Here is a 20,280-nt window from a genome sequence, read left to right on the forward strand (position 1 = left end):
TACATCAACAATGTAAGCATCTGTGGTCAGGATAAAAATCAGCTCTAAAACATGGAAGGAAATTTTATATTCAGTGCACATACGAGTAGTGTTTGAAAATTTTAAGGTACTTGACATTTCAAATGAGGTGATTTCAAAGAGGAAAAGGAAAATGACTTGGTTGAGCAGAAAGGCCAAGCTGTGGATTAATGATGAAGGCTGATATGCATGTACTGACACCTTGGGAGGCTGGGAAAGACACCTACTCCTTTCTTGCATCTGTTTATGGGCACTGAGGATGGGCTATTTCGTGTTAATTTTAAGTGACTTCCATCTGCATCATAGGTAGAAAAAAATTGCTGCAAATTAACATATGAATCAGAGTTCCAATCTAATGCTTCAGTATTTCTTCATATTAAAATTCCATACATTTAATTAAAAAAAAAAACTCAGAAATCAGCAAATTACCTCGAATGTAGCTCTGTGCTGCCATTATTATATTTGCTTCCTCTTTCCCAGACACCAAAGTCAGGCACACGGTAAACTCTTTCCACACAAAATACAAGGTTTTGAATAAAAGAGACCTAAAAGAAAAAGAAATGAAACATAAGGACATACTCAATAACAAGACATAGGCCGGGTGCAGTGGCTCATGCCTGTAATCCCAGCACTTTGGGAGGCTGAGGGGAGGGATTACCTGAGGTTGGGAGTTTGAGACCAGCATGACCAACATGCAGAAACCTGTCTCTACTAAAAAATACAAAAATTAGGGGTCCGTTCCAAGACGGCCAAATATGAACAGCTCTGGTCTGCAGCTCCCAGCATGATCAATGCAGAAGACGGGGTGATTTCTGCATTTCCAACTGAGATACCTGGTTCATCTCATTGGGACTGGTCGGACAGTGGATGCAGCCCACGGAAGGCGAGCTGAAGCAGGGTGGGGCATCGCTTCACCCAGGAAGCGCAAGGGGTCAGGGGATTTCCCTTTCCTAGCCAAGGGAAGCCGTGACAGACTGTACCAGAAAAATTGGGACACTGTCACCTAAATACTGTGCTTTTCCAATGGTCTTAGCAAACGGCACACCAGGAGATTATATCCTGCACCTGGCTCAGCAGGTCCCATGGCCATGGATCCTTGCTCACTGCTGGAACAGCGGTCCGAGATCGAACTGGAAGGCAGCAAGCCTGGCTGGGGGAGGGGAGTCCACCATTGTGGAGGCTTGAGTAGGTAAACAAAGCAGCCAGGAAGCTACAGGTGGAGCACACCACAGCTCAAGGAGGCCCACTGCTTCTGTAGACTCCACTTGTTGAGGCAGGGCATAGGTGAAAAAAAGGCAGCTGAAACTTCTGCAGACTTAAACGTCCCTGTCCAACAGCTCTGAAGAGGGCAGTGGTTCTCCCAGCACAGTGTTTGCCCTCTAAGAAAAGACAGACTGCCTCCTCAAGTGGGTCCCTGACCCCCATGTAGCCTAACTTGGACACACGTCCCAGTAGGGGCCGACTGACACCTCATAGAGCTAGGTGCCTCTCTGAGTCAAAGCTTCCAGAGGAAGGTTCAGGCAGCAGTATTTGTTGTTCTGCAATATTTGCTGTTCTGCAGCCTCCACTGGTGATACCCAGGGAAACTGTCTGGAGTGGACCTCCAGCAAACTCCAACAGAGCTGCAGCTGAAGGGCCTGTTAGAAGGAAAACTAACAAACAGAAAGGAATAGCATCAACATCAACAAAAAGGACATTCACACCAAAACCCCATCTATAGGTCACCATCATCAAAGACCAAAGGTAGGTAAAGCCACAAAGATGGGGAGAAACCACAGCAGAAAAGCTGAAAGTTCTAAAAACAGGAGTGCCCCCTCTCCTCCAATCGCAGCTCCTTACCAGCAATGGAAAAAAGCTGGATGGAGAATGACTTTGACGAGTTTACAGAAGTAGGCTTCAGAAAGTTGGTAATAACAAACTTATCCCAGCTAAAGAAGGATGTTAGAACCCATTGCAAGGAAGCTAAAAACTTTGAAAAAAGATTACATGAATGGCTAACTAAAATAAACAGTGTAGAGAAGACCTTAACTGACCTGACGGAGCTGAAAAACATGGCACCAAGAACTACGTGATGCAGGCACAAGCTTCAGTAGCCAATTCGATCAAGTGGAAGAAAGGGTATCAGTGATTGAAGATCAAATGAATGAAATGGAGCGAGAAGAGACATTTAGAGAAAAAAGAGTAAAAAGAAATGAACAAGGCCTCCAAGAAATATGGGACTATGTGAAAAGACCAAATCTACGTTTGATTCATGTATCTGAAAGGGATAGGGAGAATGGAACCAAGTGGAAAACAGGCTTCAGGATATTATCCAGTAGAACTTCCCCAACCTAGCAAGGGAGGCCAACATTCAAATTCAGGAAATACAGAGAACACCACAAAGATACTCCTCAAAAAGAGCAACCTCAAGGCACATAATTGTCAAACTCACCAAGGTTGAAGTGAAGGAAAAAATATTAATGGCAGCCAGAGAGAAAGGTCAGGTTACCGACAAAGGGAAGCCCATCAGACTAACAGCAGATCTCTCGGAAGAAACCATACAAGCCAGAAGAGAGTGGGGGCCAATATTCAACATTCTTAAAGAAAAGAATTTTCAACCCAGAATTTCATATCCAGCCAAACTAAGCTTCATAAGTGAAGGAGAAATAAAATCCTTTACTGACAAGCAAATGCTGAGAGATTTTATCAGCACCAGGCCTGCCTTACAAGAGCTCATGAAGGAAGCACTAAACACGGAAAGGAACAACCAGTACAAGCCACTCCAAAAACATGCCAGATGGTAAAGACCATTGATGCTAGGAAGAAACTGCATCAATTAATTGGCAAAATAACCAGCGAGCATCATGACAGGATCAAATTCACACATAACAATATTAACCTTAAATGTAAATGGGCTAAATGCCCCAATTAAAAGACACAGAGAGCAAACTGGATAAAGAGTCAAGACCCATCAGTGTGCTGTACTCAGGAGACACACATAGGCTAAAAATAAAGGGATGGAGGAAGATCTACCCAGCAAATGGAAAGCAAAAAAAAAAGCAGGGGTTGCAATCCTAGTCTCTGAGAAAACAGACTTTAAACCAACAAAGATCAAAAGAGACAAAGGTGGCCATTATATAATGCTAAAGGGATCAATTCAACAAGAACAGCTAACTATCCTAAATATATGTGCACCCAATACAGGAGCACCCAGATTCATAAAGCAAGTCCTTAGAGACCTACAAAGAGACTTAGACTCCCACAAAATAATAATGGGAGACTTTAACACCCCACTGTCAATATTAGACAGATCAACAAGACAGAACGGTAACAAGGATATCCAGGACTTGAACTCAGCTCTGGAACAATCTCACATAATAGACATCTACAGAACTCTATACCCCAAATCAACAGAATCTACATTCTTCTCAGCAACACATCGCACTTATTCCAAAATTGACCACATATGTGGAAGTAAAGCACTCCTCAGCAAATGTAAAAGAACAGCAATCACAACAAACTGTCTCTCAGACCACAGTGCCATCAACTTACAACTCAGGATTAACAAACTCACTCAAAACCACACAACTACACGGAAACTGAAGAACCTGCTCCTGAATGACTACTGGGTAAATAACAAAATGAAGGCAGAAACAAAGATGTTCTTTGAAACCAATGAGAACAAAGACACAACGTAACAGAATCTCTGGGACACATTTAAAGCAGTGTGTAGAGGGAAATTTATAGCACTAAATGCCTATCGGAGAAAGTGGGAAAGATCCAAAATTGACACCCTAACATCACAATTAAAAGAACTAGAGGCCAGGCGTGGTGGCTCACGCCTGTAATCCCAGCACTTTGGGAGGCCGAGGCGGGCAGATCACGAGGTCAGGAGATCGAGACCATCATGGCTAACACGGTGAAACCCTGTCTCTACTAAAAAATACAAAAAATTAGCCGGGTGAGCTGGAGGGCGCCTGCAGTCCCAGCTACGCAGGAGGCTGAGGCAGGAGAATGGCGTGAACCCCGGGGAGCGGAGCCTGCAGTGAGCTGAGATCGCGCCACTGCACTCCAGCCTGGGTGAAAGAGCGAGACTCCATCTCAAGAAAAAAAAAAAAAAAAAAGAACTAGAGAAGCAAGAGCAAAGAAATTGAAAAGCTAGCAGAAGGCAATAAATAACTAAGATCAGAGCAGAACTGAAGGAGGTAGAGAAACAAAAACCCTTCAAAAAAATCAATGAATCCAGGAGCTGGTTTTTTGAAAAGATCAACAAAATTGATAGACAACTAGCAAGACTAATAAAGAAGAAAGAGAGAAGAATCAAATAGATACAATAAAAAATGATAAAGGGGATATCACCACTGATCCCACAGAAATACAAACTACCATCAAAGAATACAACAAACACCTCTATGCAAATAAACTAGAAAATCTAGAAGAAATGGATAAATTCCTAGAGACCTACAGCCTCCCATGACTAAACCAGGAAGAAGTTGAATAGCTGAATAGACCAATAATAGGCTCTGAAATTGAGGCAATAATTAATAGCCTACCAACCAAAAAAAGTCCAGGACCAGACGGATTCACAATTGAATTCTACCAGATGTACAAGGAGGAGCTGGTACCATTCCTTCTGAAACTATTCCAATCAACAGAGAAAGAGGGAATCCTCCCTAACTCATTTTATGAGGCCAGCATCATCCTGATACTAAAGCCTGGCAGACACAACAAAAAAAAGAGAATTTTCGACCAATATCCCTGATGAACATCAATGGAAAAATCCTCAATAAAATACTGGCAAACCAAATCCAGCAGCACATCAAAAAGCTTATCCACCACGATCAAGTGGGCTTCATCTCTGGGATGCAAGGCTGGTTCAACATACTCAAATCATTAAACGTATCCATCACATAAACAGAACCAAAGACAAAAACCACATGATTATCTCAATAGATGCAGAAAAGGCCTTTGACAAAATTCCAACAGCCCTTTATGCTAAAAACTCTCAATAAACTAGGTATTGATGGAATGTATCTCAAAATAATAAGAGCTATTTATGACAAACCCACAGCCAATATCATACTGAATGGGCAAAAAATGGAAGCATTCCCTTTGAAAACTGGCACAAGACAGGGATGCCCTCTCTCACCACTCCTATTCAACATAATGTTGGAAGTTCTGGCCAGGGCAAATAGGCAAGAGAAAGAAATAAAGGATATTCAATTAGGAAAAGAGGAAGTCAAATTCTCCCAGTTTGCAGATGACACGATTGTATATTTAGAAAACCCCATTGTCTCAGCCCAAAATCTCCTTAAGCTGATAAGCAACTTCAGCAAAGTCTCAGGATACAAAATCAATGTGCAAAAATCACAAGCATTCTTATGCACCAATAACAGACAAACAGAGAGCCAAATCATGAGGAAGCTCCCATTCACAATTTCTACAAAGAGAATAAAATACCTAGGAATCCAACTTACAAAGGATGTGAAGGATCTCTTTAAGGAAAACTACAAACCACTGCTCAATGCAATGAAACAGGACACAAACAAATGGAAGAACATTCCATGCTCATGGGTAGGAAAAATCAATATTGTGAAAATGGCCATACTGCCCAAGGTAATTCATAGATTCAATGCCATCTCCATTAAGCTACCAATGACTTTCTTCACAGAATTGGAAATAACTACTTTAAAGTTCATATGGAACCAAAAAAGAGCCTGCATCGCCAAGTCAATCCTAAGCAAAAAGAACGAAGCTGGAGGCATCATGCTACCTGACTTCAAACTATACTAAAGGCTACAATAACCAAAACAGCATGGTACTGGTACCAAAACAGAGATATACACCAGTCGAACAGAACAGAGGCCTCAGAAATAATACCACACATCTACAACCATCTGATCTTTGACAAACCTTACAAAAAGAAAAAATGGGGAAAGGATTCCCTATTTAATAAATGGTACTGGGAAAACTGGCTAGTCATATGTAGAAAGCTGAAACTAGATCCCCTCCTTATACCTTATACGAAAATTAATTCAAGATGAATTGAAGACTTAAATATAAGACCTAAAACCATAAAAACCCTAGAGGAAAACCCAGGTAATACCATTCAGGATATAGGCATGGGCAAGGACTTAATGACTAAAACACCAAAAGCAATGTCAACAAAAGCCAAAATAGACAAATGGTATCTAATTAAACTAAAGAGCTTCTGCACAGCAAAAGAAACTACCATCAGAGTGAACAGGCAACCTACAGAATGGGAGAAAAATTTTGCCATCTACCCATCTGACAAAGGGCTAATATCCAGAATCTACAAAGAATTTAAATTTACAAGAAAAAATCAAACAACCCCATCAAAAAGTGGGCAAAGGATATAAAAAGACACTTTTCAAAAGAAGACATTTATGCAGTCAACAGACACATGAAAAAAAATGCTCATCATCACTGGTCCTCAGATAAATGCAAATCAAAACCACAATGAGATACCATCTCACACCAGTTAGAATGGTGATCATTAGAAAGTCAGGAAACAACAGATGTTGGAGAGGATGTGCAGAAATAGGAACACTTTTACACTGTTGATTGGAATGTAAACTAGTTCAACCACTGTGGAAGACAGTGTGGCAATCCTTCAAGGATCTAGAAATAGAAATACCATTTGACCCAGCCATCCCATTACTGGGTATATTCTCCAAGGATTATAAATCATGCTACTATAAAGACACATGCAGACACATGTTTATTGCAGCACTATTCCATAGCAAAGACTTGGAACCAACCCAAATGTCCATCAATGATAGACTGGATTAAGAAAATGTGGCACATATACACCATAGAATACTATGCAGCCATAAAAAAGGATGAATTCATGTCCTTTGCAGGGACATGGATGAAGCTGGAAACCATCATTCTCAGCAAACTATCGCAAGGACAGAAAACCAACTACCACATGTTCTCACTCATACGTGCGAATTAAACAATGAGAACACTTGGACATAGGGTGGGGAACATCACACACTGGGGCCTGTCATGTGGTGGTGTGATGGGGGAGGGGTAGTATTAGGAGAAATACCTAATGTAAATGACGAGTTAATGGGTACAGCAAACCAACACGGTACATGTATGCATATGTGACAAACTTGCATGTTGTGCACATGTAGTCTAGAACTTAAAGTATAATAAAAAAATGTATAAAAATTAGCCAGGCGTGGTGATGTATGCCTGTAATCCCAGCTACTTGGGAGGCTGAGGGAGGAGAATCGCTTGAACATGGGAGGCAGAGGTTGTGGTGAGCCAAGATTGCCCCATTGCCACTCCAGCCTGGGCAACAAGAGTGAAACTCTTATCTCCAAAAAAAAAATAAAAACAAACAAACAAACAAACAAACAAAAAAAACAGGACATTTAGATACTAAAGAGAATAATTAGATACCATTTGAAATCCAAATACATACTTGTCTCCCAACACATTTTTAATATGCTGAAATATGTGTGATTATTTATCCGGGGAACCCATCCCCAACATTTTATCGGGGGAACCCACCCCCAATATTTCAACATAGGTCCTTTTATTTTCCCTAAGTGTTGGCCAGTCTGAGAAATAAAGAGAAAGAGTACAAAGAGAGGAATTTTACAGCTGGGCCGCCGGGGGTGACATCACATATCGGTAGGACCATGATGCCCACTTAAGCCACAAAACCAGCAAGTTTTATTAAGAATTTCAAAAGGGGAGGCAGTGCAAGAACACTGAGTAAGTCAAAAGATCACATGCTTCAAAGGCCAAAAAAGAGAAGAAAGATCACATGCTTCTGAGGAAACAGGACAAAAGGCAAAACAGAAATACTCATAAGGGTCTATGTTCAGCTGTGCATGTATTGTCTTGATAAACATTTTAAACAACAGAAAACAGGGTTCGAGAGCAGAGAACCGGTCTGACCTCAAATATACCAGGGCGGGGTTTTTTTTCCCCACCCTAATAAACCTGAGGGTACTACAAGAGACCAGGGCGTATTTCAGTCCTTATCTCAACCGCATAAGACAGACACTCCCAGAGCGGCCGTTTATAGACCTTCCCCAAGGAATGCAATTCTTTTCCTAGGGTCTTAATATTAATATTCTTTGCTAGGAAAAGAATTTAGTGATATCTCTCCTACTTGCACATCCATTTATAGGCTCTCTGCAGGAAGAAAAATAGGGCTTTTTTTGCCTGACCCTGCAGGCAGTCAGACCTTATGGGTGTCTTCCCTTGTTCCCTAAAAATCGCTGTTACTCTGTTCTTTTTCAAGGTGCACTGTTTTCACATTGTTCAAACACACATTTTACAATCAATTTGTACAGTTAACGCAATCATCACAGTGGTCCTGACGTGACGTATGTCCTCAGCTTACAGAGATAACAGGATTAAGATATTAAAATAAAGACTGGGGTAAGAAATTATGGAAGTATTATTTGGGAGGTGATAAATGTCCATGAAATCTTCACAATTTATATTCCTCTGCTGTGGCTCCAGCCAGTCCCTCTGTTTGGGGTCTCTGACTTCCTGCAACAATTATAACATTACTATGAATACTATTATATACTTTTTCTAATATTAAGCTCACTTAAGCTTAGAGTCTAATATTATACAGTATAGAAATAAAATTTAAATCCTCTCAATGCTCCAATGGAATATATCCAATAGATACATTCTTCAACAATGTATCTATTATTGTTTATAAGGACTATACATCTTAAGCACTAAGACAAGTATAAAACATTGTTTTTATACTAGATATAATATGCGTAATCTGAAATGTCCATATGAAATGTTAAGTCTAAAACTTTAGACATTAAAAAAAAAGTACTTATCTGTTCTGTAAAGTGCCAGCTCCACATTGGGTCAACCTTAAGTTCTGAGTCTATTCATTATCCTGAAATCCAATCTTCCTCCTGCCTTTTGTATAGCTACAGGTATGTTGTTATAAACTCAAAGTTCACAGGTGGAAGTGGGCTCCAACCAAAAGGCCAGGAGTCAGAGCTTCCATGTAAAGATTTCAGACATGTGACAAAATTTATACTCTCAAAAGAAACTATGGAAAACAAAGATTATGGTGAATTCTTAGTTAATAATGTTCCTTTATTTTAATAAGACAATTTCTTATGTGGGCTACAGGTTCTGATGACAGGGTTTGAAATTTAGTTATCGTGTTAGGTTCAATATGGCAAACTGAATACATGCATCTGCCTACCCTTCAACACAAAACCCTTCTGAAGTGGCAATACACATGTCTCACCTTCACCCTAGACACACATAATTAATATAATGTATATACTTTTAAGAAGGAAACAATAACACAGAAAGCCAAGGTAAGATTCCATCAGTAGACCAGAAACTTTCAGAAACTACAGGAAGCGAGAAAGAACATGGGAGGGAACTGGTGGAGAAATCAAAGCAGAGGAAACCACAGCCTCTCAAAATGGTGCTTCCCTGTTTTCTAGGGCCTCTAGGAAATCTCTAAGCTCAGAGTCAACAAACACAGAGATAAACAGTTGATCAGGGATAAGTCTACCCAGGTTATCTCATGAAGGATGAATGGCTGGGGCACCTGAATGCATGATGTTTACATTCTCCTCCCCAACAGAGACATTTGCCCTCAGGGCAAGAATACCTCCCTCATTTCAGTGAAGGAAAGAGCAACCAGGGTGTTAAGGCCTCACAGAAATAGAAGAGAGTGTGAGTTATTTCTAGATTTCTCCAAAACATGTACCTATTCCAGAACCTCTTCACCCAAGAGTAGAACAGTACATCCCACAGTAAACTTTTTTAAATTTTGAATATTGATCAGGGTCCCCTCAGCTTACCCAACTCGGGCTACCTTGCCTATATACCTTAAGGAAAACCTTCCTGTGTAAACAACCTGCTCACTTTCATGAAGTTAGCTATTTCATGGTCTTCAACGTTATTTAGATTTTATAACACATACAGAAAATACTTGATAGTTTTTCAGGTCTCTAAGTTTAAAGCTTCATGGCTGGGTGCAGTGTCTCATGCCTACAATCCTAGCACTTTGGGAGGCTGAGGCAGCCAGTTCACTTGAACCAAGAAGTTCAAGACCAGCTTAGGCAACATAGCAAGACACTGTCTGCACAAAAAAATTAAAAAATTAGCTGGGCGTGGTAACATATGCTTGTGATCCCAGCTGCTCGGGAGGCTGAGGTGGGAAGATTGCTTGAGCCTGGGAGGCTGAAGACAGTGAGCTGTGATCACGCCACTGCACTCCAGCCTGGATGACAGAGAGAGACCTTGCCTCAACTTAAAAAGAGAGAGATTTTCCACGTATGTTTACAATGCCTGCTTACAATTCAGTGACTTTTCCATTCTAATCCTGAATACATATAACCTGTACCTTTGCTTTGAAATGTTTCCACTTGAATTTCCCATTAAACAATATGTTCTAAACCCTTCCACCTAGAAGCACTTTTCAATTCTGCTTTTTTCCCCATCAGACCACTCTTTTCCAGGCTCTCAGTCTAGAAATCTTGAGATCAACTTTGACTACTGTTCAATAAAATTTATATGAGGACATTGATTTGGACTGAGCTCCTGCAGTAGGCCCAAGAGACCAGACCAAACCAGAATGGAGTCACTTATGCTAGGTGACACACAGTCAAACTGAACGTTGAAAGGGGCCAGTTTTCTGAAGAAAAACAAACAAAAACAGGAGATTCACAGCAGCCAACCAGAAGGGGCCCAGTTTCCCTGAGCTGGCATGATAAAGAAGTCCTTTCTATTTTAACCCTATAAGGAAAGTAATTTTGAAACAACCAATCAGCTTTTTGTTCCCTGTTTCTCCTTTCTTCAACCCTTTTCTGCCTATGAAGCCAACTTCTTAAGCATAACTCATTGGAGAGCCTTTGCTGAATCTTTGGAAGAAACGCCACTGATTCATGAGTCACTAATAAAAGTCAATTAGATCTTTTGAATTGTTGCAATTTTGTCTTTTGACACTACTATGTTTCCTTTTAACCCCATATTCATTCGACAGGAAGCCTGCTATTTTTCACATTGCTTCTTTAATCAAAAAAGTTTCGTGAATACTGACAGAGTATTACAATTCTCTTTTTGACATTCAAACCCTCTATATAATCTTCCCACCCTGTCCCCACAGAACTCTATTTATTCCACAATCCTCCAGCAGGAACCTGGGTTCTAATTGGGCTGGATGGCCATTAGTCTTTTGTTTTTTATTATATTATTTTTTATTTTTTATTATTATACTTTAGGTTTTAGAGTACATGTGCACAATGTGCAGGTTTGTTATATATGTATCCATGTGCCACGTTGGTGTGCTGCACCCATTAGCTCGTCATTTAGCATTAGGTATATCTCCTAATGCTGTCCCTCCCCCCTCCCCCCACCCCACAACAGTCCCCGGAGTGTGATGTTCCCCTTCCTGTGTCCATGAGTTCTCATTGTTCAATTCCCACCTATGAGTGAGAACATGCAGTGCTTGGTTTTTTGTCCCTGCGATAGTTTACTGAGAATGATGTTTTCCAGTTTCATCCATGTCATACAAAGGACATGAACTCATCATTTTTTACGGCTGAATAGTATTCCATGGTGTATATATGCCACATTTTCTTAATCCAGTCTATCGTTGGACATTTGGGTTGGTTCCAACTCTTTGCCGCAATAAACATACGTGTGCATGTGTCTTTATAGCAGCATGATTTATAGTCCTTTGGGTATATACCCAGTAATGGGATGGCTGGGTCAAATGGTATTTCTAGTTCTAGATCCCTGAGGAATCGCCACACTGACTTCCACAATGGTTGAATTAGTTTACAGTCCCACCAACAGTGTAAAAGTGTTCCTATTTCTCCACATCCTCTCCAGCACCGTTGTTTCCTGACTTTTTAATGATGGCCATTCTAACTGGTGTGAGATGGTATCTCACTGTGGTTTTGATTTGCATTTCTCTGATGGCCAGTGATGATGAACATTTTTTCATGTGTGTTTTGGCTGCATAGATGTCTTCTTCTGAGAAGTGTCTGTTCATGTCCTTCACCCACTTTTTGATGGGGTTGTTTGTTTTTTTCTTGTAAATTTGTTTGAGTCCATTGTAGATTCTGGATATTAGCCCTTTGTCAGATGAGTAGGTTGCAAAAATTTTCTCCCATTCTGTAGGTTGCCTGTTCATTCTGATGGTAGTTTCTTTTGCTGTGCAGAAGCTCTTTAGTTTAATTAGATCCCATTTGTCAATTTTGGCTTTTGTTGCCATTGCTTTTGGTGTTTTAGACATGAAGTCTTTGCCCACGCCTATGTCCTGAATGGTATTGCCTAGGTTTTCCTGTAGGATTTTAAAGGTTTTAGGTCTAACATTTAAGTCTTTAATCCATCTTGAATTAATTTTTGTATAAGGTGTAAGGAAGGGATCCAGTTTCAGCTTTCTACATATGGCTAGCCAGCTTTCCCAGCACCATTTATTAAATAGGGAATCCTTTCCCCATTTCTTGTTTTTGTCAGGTTTGTCAAAGATCAGGTAGTTGTAGATATGCGGCATCATTTCTGAGGGCTCTGTTCTGTTCCATTGATCTATGTCTCTGTTGTGGTACCAGAAAATCCCATCGTCTCAGCCCAAAATCTCCTTAAGCTGATTAGCAACTTCAGCAAAGTCTCAGGATACAAAATCAATGTACAAAAATCACAAGCATTCTTGTACCCCAATCACAGACAAACAGAGAGCCAAATCATGAGTGAACTCCCATTCACAATTGCTTCAAAGAGAATAAAATACCTAGGAATCCAACTTACAAGGGATGTGAAGGACCTCTTCAAGGAGAACTACAAACCACTGCTCAATGAAATAAAAGAGGATACAAACAAATGGAAGAACATTCCATGCTCATGGGTTGGAAGAATCAATATCGTGAAAATGGCCATACTGCCCAAGGTCATTTATAGATTCAATGCCATCCCCATCAAGCTACCAATGACTTTCTTCACAGAATTGGAAAAAACTACTTTAAAGTTCATATGGAACCAAAAAAGAGCTCGCATCGCCAAGTCAACCCTAAGCCAAAAGAACAAAGCTGGAGGCATCACGCTACCTGACTTCAAACTATACTACAAGGCTACAGTAACCATTAGTCTTGCTCATTTCCAAAGGAAAACACTTTTCTATGAATCTTCCTTGAGCCCCCGTACAAAACTTTTATTAGTGAATTCTCTAATTTCTCCTAACTCTCACTATACTTAGAGCCAAGACCACAGCTCTTAATTTTTGTTCCATGTGTGGTTTTTTTTTCTCACCTCTAATTAGTACACAGGTCTACCATCTCTTATTTGCAATTCTAAAATGCCACAAGTTCTGACATCCAATTGTTTTTTCTTAACTCATTTGTCAGCAAAACCCAGAACTGAGATGAGATTAGCTGCCTTATGTTCCTCACTTTGTGTGAATATGTGTATGTCTTACTGCAAAAATATTAATGTGCAGATTCTGCTCTAAGCCATGCTGGGGTTATTATATAATAAAAGGTATCAAAACAGTATTACTTTTATTTAAATCCAGCAAGTTTTGAAATCTAAAACATATTTGGTTCCAAATGTTTTTTCACATAAGAAACTGTGGTCCTGTATAACTTCTCTGAGCTCAGAAATGTAAACTTCTTGTAGTTCTCACACAAATAATACTATGATTTCGTAAGAACTGGCCTCTTGAGGAAGTATACCATTGCTAGAATATAAAAATAAAGATTGGCCAGGCACAGTGGCTCACACCTGTAATCCCAGCACTTTGGGAGGCTTAGGTGGGTGGATCACCTGAGATCAGAAGTTCGAGACCAGCCTGACCAACATGGAGAAACCCCGTCTCTACTACAAATACAAAATTAGCTGGGTGTGATGGCGCATGACTGTAATCCCAGCTACTTGGGAGGCTGAAGCAGGAGAATCGCTTGAACCCGGGAGGCGGAGGTTGCTGTGAGCCAAGATCACGCCACTGCACTCCAGCCTGGGCAACAAGAGTGAAACTCCATCTCTAAATAAATAAATAAATATCATAACCATTTCCATGGTCAGGGTATTCTGTGTATTATCTTCAATCCTGACTCTAGTTTATGTACTCAATGTTGTCAGCCCATTGTTCCATCTTCATACCAATTTCTAATTTCTGTTACCTTAGTTTGAAAGCATGTACCTTTGATATCCACTTCTGCAAAAAGTATGTAGAGAAATATTTCTAATTGGAAAGAGCTAGAACAGTCAGATCCAAAAGTCGTCTGTGGTATTTTCAGTATGTTTTAAGAGTATCATTAAAACAATAATGCAAATATCTGAAATACTTTCAAAACAGAGTTAAATGAAATATAACAATAACATTTGAGATTGAATTAGAGTAATACTGTACTAAAAATCAAAATCTTAATAGACTTTATAAAATTTAAGGTATGTATGCTAAGAAACAAGTTAGAGATTGAGCGGGACTTATATTGTATAAAATACAGTGTGAGTTAGTTCATCGCAACTCCAAAAGCAAATAATTATTTAACTCTCTCTCCATGTATTACTAAAAACAATCAGTATAATAAATCAGTATAACCAAACTGTATAGTAACTCCTCAATTCTGAGGGATAGGCTCCTAAAAACATCTACAGTAATACAATTTATTAACAAGAAATTTATTATGGAGAAATTAGATAAGGAGATACTGAGTTTATAAACGACCACTGAATGTTAAGTAAAACAATTCAGACCAAGCACAAATGCTAAGTTTAAAGGAAGTTTTTGTTACACGTGTTAAATTAGTAATACTGGGTACTATACAAATGATTTCCATTTACTGTTCCCTTACCACTAGAAACATTTCAGGATTTGTCTTCCCCAAGTTTCAAAAAGATATTTGTCAGTTAATTTGTCTTAATGAAGATAAGTGCTGATTAAAAGGTTTTCTCCCCTGTGTCTTGTACAGCTAAATGCTTAAGGTTTTTATGATTTCACACACTCTTTAGTGTAACTGAGCCCTACCTGCAGTGAGTAGCTGCTCAGGAACAACAAAGCTTTGCGTAACCTTAATTTACTTCAAAAACTATCTCCCTGATACCCAAAGTGAAGTAATTTTAGTCTTCCTTGTATTTCACTGTCATTTCTCCTTAGCTTGTTTCTTCCTCACTCATTCCTCATTTCTTATGATCTCAATAAATTTTACGTTATTTTGTCACATGTCCCTCAATTTCGATTTGTCTAATACTTTCCCATGAATGGACAGAAGTAATGCATTTTTGGCAAGAATATCATAGAAATAATGTTGTGACTTTCTTAAAGCACCACAGCACAGGATTAATGATGTCAATGTATCTTCTTGCTGGTGGTAACAACCATGATCACTTAGTTACAGTAGCTCCTACTTTATGATGTTATCATCTTTCCCTTGGTAGTTAATAAACATCTTGAGGGAAATGCTTTGGAACTATGTATAAATCCTGTTTCTCCTCATAATGTTATGCACTAATTTCAGCACTTATCAGTGGATCTTGTTTACAGTAATTATCACTAGTTCTTGCCTAAAGGTTATTTTCTATTTCCCTCTTTATTTCTACATTTATGAATTAAAATCCTACCATAACAGTTTTTTAATGCTACAGTGCTGCAGTGAAACTAAAGTATGTCTCTAGGAAAGAGCTTCCCAATCCTTTTGACATCATAGTACATATAGAAATATTATTTCTATACATACATTGAAGTAACTGGACAAGACTCCTGGCAGCCAGAGGTTATCGGCCAGAGGTTATGGCTAAGTCCAGGCCCCACCAACACCTTTAGGATGAAGACTCATTACCATGGCAAATCTGTAACCGGTCTGTGGTACCCTAGTAAGAAAGCTCTAATCTAGTGATGGCAGCAGTGGGCCATCTGGAGTGGCTGCTGTTATCACGCCAGCTGCAGCAGGTAGGTACACCCGGGCTGCATGCTCTGTGGGGTCGGCAGGAGCCAGGAACAAGAGGAAGTCCCACCCTTTCCGAGTTTGGGTGGGAGCTCCCTGGATGCCACTGCAGCCGCCCAAGCCACAGCTGAAGACCAGGGCATCTCTGTACTCTTGGGGCCTGGGAGGAGGGGGGAGCCCCACCATCCTGGGTGCAGCTGCAGCCACCCAAGTTGTGGCTGCAGACCCAGGCCTCCTGCTCCACAGAGCAGGCAGGAGCCCCGCGCTTCCCAGTGCAGCTGCAGCTGCCCAAGTTGTGGCTGTGGACCCAGGTCTCTCTGTGCTCTCGGGGGGGCGAGAGCAGGCAGGAGCCCTGCACCTCTGGCACAGCTGCGGCCACCCAAACTGTGGCTGCAGACCCAGGCATCTCTATGCTCTTGGGGGCCCAAGAAACCCCCTCCCTGCCCTCGCAGGCTTGGAAGTACCTGCTCCTGATTCTTGGCTTCTCCCTACTGTCAGTATCCACTATGATCTTGGAGCAAAGTCAGGGTTGAGCCCAGATGCTGTAACAGCCCAGCCACATGTGCACATGCTCAGGGCAGTGCAAACATGCCAGCCCCCTGCAGCCTCGGCCCCCTCCAGACTCTGGGCATTGATGAGCACCTAAGGGAAGGCAAGGCAAGGCTGAGGGCGGCCTGGCGCTGGCCTGCAGGCCCTCTTGGCACCTACAGCCTAGGTACCATGAATGGGCAGGAGGCAGACAGGTTTCTGGGCAGAGGGGGGCAGGTCCCTGGTGAGGCCCCACTTTCAGGCCAGGGAGGGTCTGAAGGCTGGTGGCTGGACTGCCAGTCCTGTAGACTGGAGTGGGAACGTGTGGTGCCTTTTTTGAGCCTTCCTATGGACCAATGGGCATGCACTTCCTCACCCCTGAGGCCCATAAAGGCCCCAGGATCAGCCAGAGCTGAGCAGGCATCGGGATGACTAGCTGCAGAGAAGAGCTACCCACTCCAAGGCTTCCTCTCTGCTAAGAACTGCAGATGTCAGCATAACCAGGTGCAGAGAGGAGTAACCCACTCCAGAAATTCCTCTCTGCTGAGAGCTGCAGAGACGATGGCATGACCTGCTTGTAGAGGGGAGCTTCCACGGTCTCCTCCCTGCTAGGAGCTGAACACTTATCAGGATAACCTGGCTGCAGAAAGAAGCTACCCACTGCAGGTCTCCTCTAAGTTGTTCCACTGCTCAATAAAGCTTTTCTTCATTTTGCTCACCCTCCACTTGACTGCATGCCTCACTCTTCCCAATCACCGGACAAGAACATGGGACCCATAAAATGGTGGGGCTAAAAGAGCTGTAACACAAATAGGGTTGAAACGTGCCCCTTGCTCACCACATTGTGGCCCTTTGGGGAGCCCAGACCTGGGAGCTCCCTGAGCCAGGGCTGACTCCCTCTTTGGGGTCCTGTGGTTCCTGGGATCTCCAAGCTTCCGGGTGCCACCGCGTTCCCCAGTGCCAGCTGTGGAAGCTACTTACAGTGCACCTGGTCCAGCTGCAGCCTCACAGAGAGCTGGCACCCATGCCAACACCTGGAGCTGCCCACCCCGTTGCAGCAGCCAGCATGTCTGACTGTGCAGTGCCCAGACCATACACTTGCTCGTACACCCCTCACCGCTCCACAACTGGCTCATCCTTGGCAGGCATGGGATCCAGCCTGGTAGCATGAGCCAAGTGGAATGAGCCCAGTGGACTGGAGCAAAACTTGGGCAAAGGTGCCACTGGCCACAGGGGTTTCTGGCCAGAAAAGCAACACTCCAAGGATCCCATAACACTAGGGTATCATCTAAAAGCTGAACTGGTGAATTGTACACCAAGTGCACCTTCAATTTTACTAGATATTGTCAAATTGCTCTCCAAAGTAGTTATAAGAACTTATGCCCACCTCAAGAGGGCAAAGAATTATCAATGCTTTGTATACTTCACTGATAAGTAAGGTTATCTAACTCTTGTTACCCAAGTCTGATGCATGTGACGTGGCATATAATCGGGGTTTAAATTTGAATTTCCCTAATTAGATACCCTAATTTCCTGTAATGAGGGTTTTTTAAACTGATAAGTAATAGTCCTTTATTCTAGATACATATCTTGTGTCAGATACATGTGTTACAAATGTCTTCTCTCAAGTCTTGGTTTTTCTTTTCACCTTGTTTATTGTTGTTTTTTGATGAGCAGATTGTTACTTTAATGGATCAAATTGATTTTATGTGTGCATGCATTTTATACTTTTATGTCTTACTGAAGAAAGTCTCCCTTCCCTGAAATCAGAAACATATACTCTCCTAAAGTTTCCTCTCCAATAGTAGTTCTCAGATTGTGATATAGGAAAATTAAGAGACCATGAAGTTAAAACTATTTTGCCTCTCACTGTCTCACAAACATAACATGAGTTTTCTAGTGGCTACATTATATATGTAATATTGCAATATATTGGTGGCAAAAGTGGGTAGAGAATCCAAGTGTCTTCTATTAAGCCAAAATTTAGAGATTTCCAAAAATGTAGAGCAATGCTATTATTTTCACTCAATTATTTTTATTTTGGAAAAGTCATTTTTATTAAAAATATAGTATTTATGTTAGCCTGTAATGGATTATTTTAAAATTAATAAAATAAATACATTTAATGTATCTTTTACTTTCTAATATAATAACTATCAAGAGATGTAAACACACAAAACAAATATAAACATACAAGGTCAAACAAAAGCTCTCGGGGGTTCTCAAAATTTTAAAAATATAAAGGACCTTGAGATCAGAAAGTTTGAACACCCTAGCTCTAAAAGTACAACCTTTGTGTCTTTCACAATTCACACCTGGGAACTTATTATCACATAAAAAGTGGCTTCCAATAACTTTTATAAAAATAATGGAAACCCATTTATTGATGAGGTCACCCTATGGCTCTGGAAAGCCTACACTTCCATAAATCTAACTCCATATATGTATGTGTGTGTGGGGCGGGGGTGTATATAAGTCATTTCTGGACCCTCAACTCTGTTCCACTGACAATATGTCTAGCACCATACCAATATCGCATTGTTGAACTTTCATGGATGTATGGGGTTTATATCAGGTAAAGTAAGTCTCCCTTCATATTTTTCCTTCTCCAAAATCACCTTGTGTATTTTACAGTTTATTCTTCTAAATAAATTTTAGGATGAGTTTGTCAAAATCCATTAAAATTCTGTTGAGATGTCTATGGAAATTTTGTTGAGTTTAGAGATTAATAATATAGCAACAATCAATATCTTTACATTATTAAGCATTTTTGTGTATTGACATTATTTATGCTAATATTTATTTAGAGCTTCATTTTATGATCCAAGTTTTATAATTTTGTCCATCTGCTATTAGGTTCTTTCCCAGGTACTTTAGAGTATAATATTTACCTTACATTAGACCAATTTTCTAACTAGTTATTGCTGCTCTATAGATAAAATTATTGCTCTCCATATGTTGATCATGTCTCCAGCTTTACAACTATATTTTTAATGACTTTTAGTAGTTTATCTAAGAATTCATTTCAATTTACTAGAAATTCATTTTAATTCACTAGAAATGCAAACTTTTTCATTTCTGCCATTGCCATCCACACCTATTACTTCTTGCCTTATTGCTTTGGCTAGGTCACCTGTACAATGTTAAATAGGAGTTTATTGGCCAGGTGCGTGGCTTTCCCCTGTAATCCTAGCACTTTGGGAAGCTGAGGCAGGCGGATCACTTGAGGCCAGGAGTTCAAAAACAGTCTGGGCAAAACCCATCTCTACTGGGTTGGCAAAACCCCATCTCTACTAAAAATATAAAAATTAGCTGCATATGGTGGCACATGCCTGTAATCCCAGCTACTTAGGTGGCTGAGACATGAGAATTACTTGAACTCAGGAGGCAGAGGTTGCAGTAAGCCAAGATCATGCCACTGCAAATCTAGCTTGGGTGACAGAGCAAGACTCTGTCTGAAAAAAAAAAAAAAAAAAAAGGAGTTGATATAATAAGTATCTCCTTTTCTTGTCCCTCAAACTAAAGGGTCTGATTCTAATGTGATATCTGCTGTAGATTTTTGGTAGATATATTTTATTAGATTAAGAAAATTCCATTTTATTAGAATGCTTTTCATGAATAGGTGATGAATTCTTTGCCAAATGTTTTCTGCACCTATTGAAATGGTTATATGGTTTTTCTTTCTTCCTTAATTTGCGAATGTGATGAGTTACACTAATCTATGTTCTCATTTTAAATCATCCTTGCATTTCTAAGATTAAACACTACTTGGTCCTGGCACATGATGCTAACTGACCACCAATATCTAGTCTCTCTTCCTTTCTTAATA

At 40.6% G+C, this 20,280-nt stretch overlaps 1 protein-coding gene across 5 annotated transcripts in view; it reads right to left on the minus strand.

The window, feature by feature from the left end:
• Window positions 1-20,280, minus strand: part of PHKB (phosphorylase kinase regulatory subunit beta) — a 246,409-nt gene that overhangs the window by 154,124 nt on the left and 72,005 nt on the right. For all 5 annotated transcript variants that reach the window (XM_032157264.2, XM_032157259.2, XM_032157261.2 and 2 more), the window contains one exon: window positions 448-563. In XM_032157264.2, coding sequence (XP_032013155.1) covers window positions 448-563 — 116 coding nt within the window. The remainder of the gene's footprint in view (window positions 1-447; window positions 564-20,280) is intronic.

Source organism: Hylobates moloch, unplaced genomic scaffold (genome assembly GCF_009828535.3).
Source record: "Hylobates moloch isolate HMO894 unplaced genomic scaffold, HMol_V3 SCAFFOLD_6, whole genome shotgun sequence".
Classification (NCBI taxonomy): Eukaryota; Metazoa; Chordata; class Mammalia; order Primates; family Hylobatidae; genus Hylobates; species Hylobates moloch.